The sequence below is a fragment of the Triticum aestivum genome, chromosome 2D (genome assembly GCF_018294505.1).
Source record: "Triticum aestivum cultivar Chinese Spring chromosome 2D, IWGSC CS RefSeq v2.1, whole genome shotgun sequence".
Classification (NCBI taxonomy): domain Eukaryota; kingdom Viridiplantae; phylum Streptophyta; class Magnoliopsida; order Poales; family Poaceae; genus Triticum; species Triticum aestivum.
Window position 1 is genome coordinate 7,101,013 of NC_057799.1, and position 4,405 is coordinate 7,105,417.

Sequence of the window (4,405 nt, forward strand, 5' to 3'; positions counted from 1 at the left end):
AAATTTTTTAGGGCAGCTAGGTGGATTTACATTATTCCAGGTCTCAAACTAGACTGTACCTCGCTGATTTAAACATACCACATTTTCTTTCTGAAAGGAGGACCTGGAATCGTATGGGTTGGAGCGCCAGACATCCTATTTATCATTATAGAGATTACTGGATGTGATTGCACGATTGTAGTTGTAGCCATGCTGCAAAAACAAAACTGAAACCATCCTTGGTACTCTTTTCCTCGATTGGTACCTTTATGTTTTCACTAAAATAGATGAACCCAGGTATTGACCCACAGATGCGTCAGCCATTCTGTCGTCCTACTTCACCCATCGACTGATGGACCAAAAGAGGAGCTCGACAAGTGCCGCCATAAGGCCCTGTTCTTGATATGGTGATCACACATTTCGGAAGCCATGGTATAAACTTTTTCTAAGCTCTCTCCTAACAAAATGACCAGTGGTGCTGCTGTCCATTTAAAATCAAGAGCTCTGTATTTTTAGTGACGCTTGGTCCAGTTGCAAGTGTATATCATATTGCACTATTACAGAAGGTTGGGAGTACCTGTAAATTTATTCATTGAAGGACTAGTCGACACAAAGACGACTGATTACTTTCATGCAATAACATAAATTCATCATTTCCCTCACCAGTATTTTATTGTCGGTACAAAGACAGAGGACGATACATAACACTAGGACGCACGTAACTAACAAGAGGACCAAGGACGACAACCATGAGATACATAACATGAGGACGTACGGTGACACTGGTGGGTACGAGGGCCGGCAAGGATACGGAGCCTTATTAGAGGATATCCTGATCTGGCAAAGGGCTAAACTTGTGCTGCAGAACTGCAATGACTTCCGAGGAAGTGTAGCCACCGATGCTGACAGTGGATGCACAATACTCATCAGTTTGGTCTTTGGTGACTTTGCCTGCCCTCTCAAGTAAGCTCACGATGTAACCCCAGAACTTTGGGAAGTGATCTTTCTCACGTACCTCAGGGTATGCCTGTACGTGTATGAATGGTTATTAATTAATTACTATCAATTAAACAAATATGTAAAGGAAATGAAGGAAAACACAGTAATTAATCTGATGGAAGAAACTTACTGAGTTTGGAATGCTGTCCCAACGGACGAACCAGGCTACCATATAGTCACGAACTTGGCCTGTGATATCGTGGCCTCGGAAGACCCGCGCCGCCTCTGATCCAACAGCCTGTGCAGTCGGGTGAGCGTGGATGAAGGTGATCCATTGGCCGTTCTGGATGGAGGCTGGGGGTTCCTCCGTGCTCACATTGCCAAGCCAGTCCACCTTCTGGTCTTCAAGCTGCTCGAGCGTGTCACCCGTGGCATTGTAGATGAGGAACATGGCTGTCACCCCATTGCCATACGAATTCTTGAGGTCGAGCGCATGGTTGAGAGCACTCAAGTGCTTGTCTTCAGCATGGATCAGCCGCATCGCTTCCCGTGCACGGAAGGGTTATCTTCTTGCCCCTATACCTAGACATTTGTTTCAGTGTATCATCGTTGATGGGGACACCAAAGGTCGTCATGACTCGAGCCACACTTGTTTCCTCTCTTGGGTTACACAATGCGCCCGCTCCACTACTTATAAAGGGCTGGAGGAAGCCAAAGATATGTAAATCAGAGCTGCCAAACGAACCCACGGACATGTGGAGCTAGCTACTGCAATTTTTTTCTCGAAAATGGAGGATAACCCCCGGTCTCTGCATCAAACGATGCATACAACAATTTTTATTATATTATTATTAATGAGAATCTAACAAAACGGGTACATGAATCAACCCAAATCCATCTTCCTGAAAACCACAGCGTGAGACCTACTCCTCCCTTTTCGGTTATAGGGCTTATCTCAAAATTTTAGTTTTTCCATTTTATAAGGCTCAATTTGGTTGTTCCCCATCACATGTTCAGATTTCCAGGTGCATTAAATCATTGCATGCAAGTATTAAGAGAAAATTGACCAATGCATGTACTTTATGCATGCATGTATTGCAAGTAATACATTGATAAACATAATTTTTTGAGGAAAACAAGAGCATTAATTGGGTGTTTTTGCAAACTACAAAAGGTATTCCACCACTCACCATCTACCTTGCATCAACACACATCCCGACTTTAATGTTAATAATGAGTGTTTTGAATTGAGCCCTATAAACCGGAAAGGCGGGAGTACAAGTATGATGATCTGCCCCCACCTCGCATCAACACACATCCCGACTTTGATGTTACTAATGAGTGGCAGTTATAGAGAAAGTATAGATGGTAATGGACGAATATTATTTACCAGGCAATCAGTTTCCGATGGTTCGAATGAGTGGCAATAAAATAGATTGTATATGTGGTAATGGAAGTAGATTCTTTACCATGCAGTAACAAATAGCTACATGTAGTAACGAATTACTACATGCTCACTAGTAGGCAGCAGTAAAGAAGATGGAGGGGATAGTAATGAAAAAGATATGCTCACTAATCGACGTAGATTCTTTACCATGCAGTAACAAATGACTACATGTAGTAACCAATTACTACATGCTCACTACTCCCTCCATTCTAAAATAGATGACCCAACTTTGTACTAACTTTAGTACAAAGTTAGTACAAAGTTGAGTCATCTATTTTGGAACGGAAGGAGTAGTAGGCAGCAGTAAAAAATATGGAGGTGATAGTAATGAAAAAAATATGCTCACTAATGGACATAGATTCTTTACCATGTAGTAAAGAATTACTACATGTTCATTAATCGCTCTTGGTTGTAACTCGTTGCGGTAGAATTTTCATGGCCGAGCACGTGGGGTCGGACGAGCACGCATGCTGGAAGGCGCGTATGCTGGCCGGTTCGAGCAGCCGGAGCGTACGCTAAGATATCATTTTTTTTTCTAGCTCCCTTCTAAACGACCTCTCTGTGAAGGAGGCCACTCTGCTATTTTTGGCCTGATAAAAGAGGAAAATTATGGTTTTTGCCCAAACGACCTGTTCCTGAATGTTTCAAAAAAAGAATAGCGGTCCATCCTTTCAGAGCATTGGCTGTTCGTTTGAGTTTCTTATGGAATGTAGATTGGGATTGGAAATTATCTCCCCATCCGGATTGTTCCAAGCTAAATCAACTGTTTTCACGAACACATCTATTTCTTTTGTAATGAGGATTACCCCGGCCTCTGCATCAAAATGATACATGCAACCATATTTTTAATTTATTTATTAGAGAGTGGCAAAATAACTACAAAGATCAACCCAAATAAACCTTAAAGGTGAACAAAGTCGCCACACTTGCAAGTATAAATATGTCCCCTGACTGCATCAACGAACACCATCTAATCCAGGGGCCTCAAAAAACCGTCCGCCTGGTAAGCTGAGAGCACCAACCGGTCCAGGCACCCCACAACGCGTACCGCATGCACATGCTCTAGGATACAGCGCCGCCAACTTCTGTTTTTCCATCTTCAGGAGGAATCATTGCAAAGACCTTGGCAAGCCCATCTGCCGTTGACGTGCCAGACAATGCCACCAGCCTGGGTGCGTCCATCAAACTGCGTCCAACGTTGAGACTCCACTGCTTCACACCGCCGAGACCCACCGTCTTCAATGCGGTAGATGTAACACCGCTACACCTGTTGGCACATCTAGTGAATATCTGCTTCAAAACAATGCCCCCAGGGGAGAACAACACAACATGGTCTCCATCATCATCCGATCTAGGAGACCTAGATCTACGATTTCCCTTGGAACAGATGACCTCTGGAGGAAGAGGGGCACGCCATCTGAACTTCCCATGAATAGATATGGTGCCCACCACGATATAGCTCTCGCGACGACACCTTCAAGATGAACACGACACTATGAGCGTCGTCACCACCCACCGCATTTAGGATTTTCACCAGAGAAGCGGTGAGGTGGGAATAGGTAGGGCAGACCCCAACGATATCTCCAAGAAGAAGATCGGCGCCCAAGGGTGTTGACGCCATCGTTGTTAGCTGTAGCCGACCAGAGAATTGTCTCAATCTAGATCTCCGCCTCCCGCTCTGCCGCCGCCCGGTGTCCGGCTAGCAGCGCGGACATGTCCGGTGAGACAGAGTGCACGTAGCAAGGAATGGAGGAAGAAGCAGATCAGCGCCGTTGGCCGCCGGGGCAGCAAGCCACGGCACCAACCTGCCGGTGGATCACCGGCCACCCGACAACATGCAAGCCCCGCCGCGCCAATGGACAGGGATGCCGCCGCCCCAGATCCAAGGCCCCGCCATCGGGGAGCAGCATAGGGGACCGCCGCTGCAATCCCTGGCTGCATTAGGCTTGTCTGATGCTAGCCTCATGTAACAGCAAGGGGAGTTGGACTAGATCAGGAGCCCGACGGCGGCTTGATGGGGTCGCCCCCGCAATCGCCCGA

At 46.0% G+C, this 4,405-nt stretch overlaps 1 protein-coding gene across 1 annotated transcript; it reads right to left on the reverse strand.

Annotated features, from left to right (window-relative positions):
* Positions 1 to 623: 623 nt before the first annotated feature.
* Positions 624 to 1,585, reverse strand: LOC123048177 (23 kDa jasmonate-induced protein-like). The gene is made up of 2 exons (XM_044471329.1): positions 1,109 to 1,585; positions 624 to 1,006 (listed from the first exon to the last, which is right to left on the reverse strand). Exons 1-2 carry the CDS (start codon positions 1,457 to 1,459, stop codon positions 800 to 802), a joined length of 558 nt encoding a protein of 185 aa, XP_044327264.1. The 5' UTR covers positions 1,460 to 1,585; the 3' UTR covers positions 624 to 799.
* Between the last annotated feature and the right edge of the window lie 2,820 nt (positions 1,586 to 4,405).

Bases quoted from the DNA above. Each gene is read 5' to 3' on its own strand.
- LOC123048177 (XM_044471329.1), bottom strand. From the start codon at position 1,459: ATGCGGCTGATCCATGCTGAAGACAAGCACTTGAGTGCTCTCAACCAT. The intron at 1,007-1,108 runs GTAAGTTTCTTC...ATACACGTACAG, and splicing joins GGGACAGCATTCCAAACTCA to GCATACCCTGAGGTACGTGA.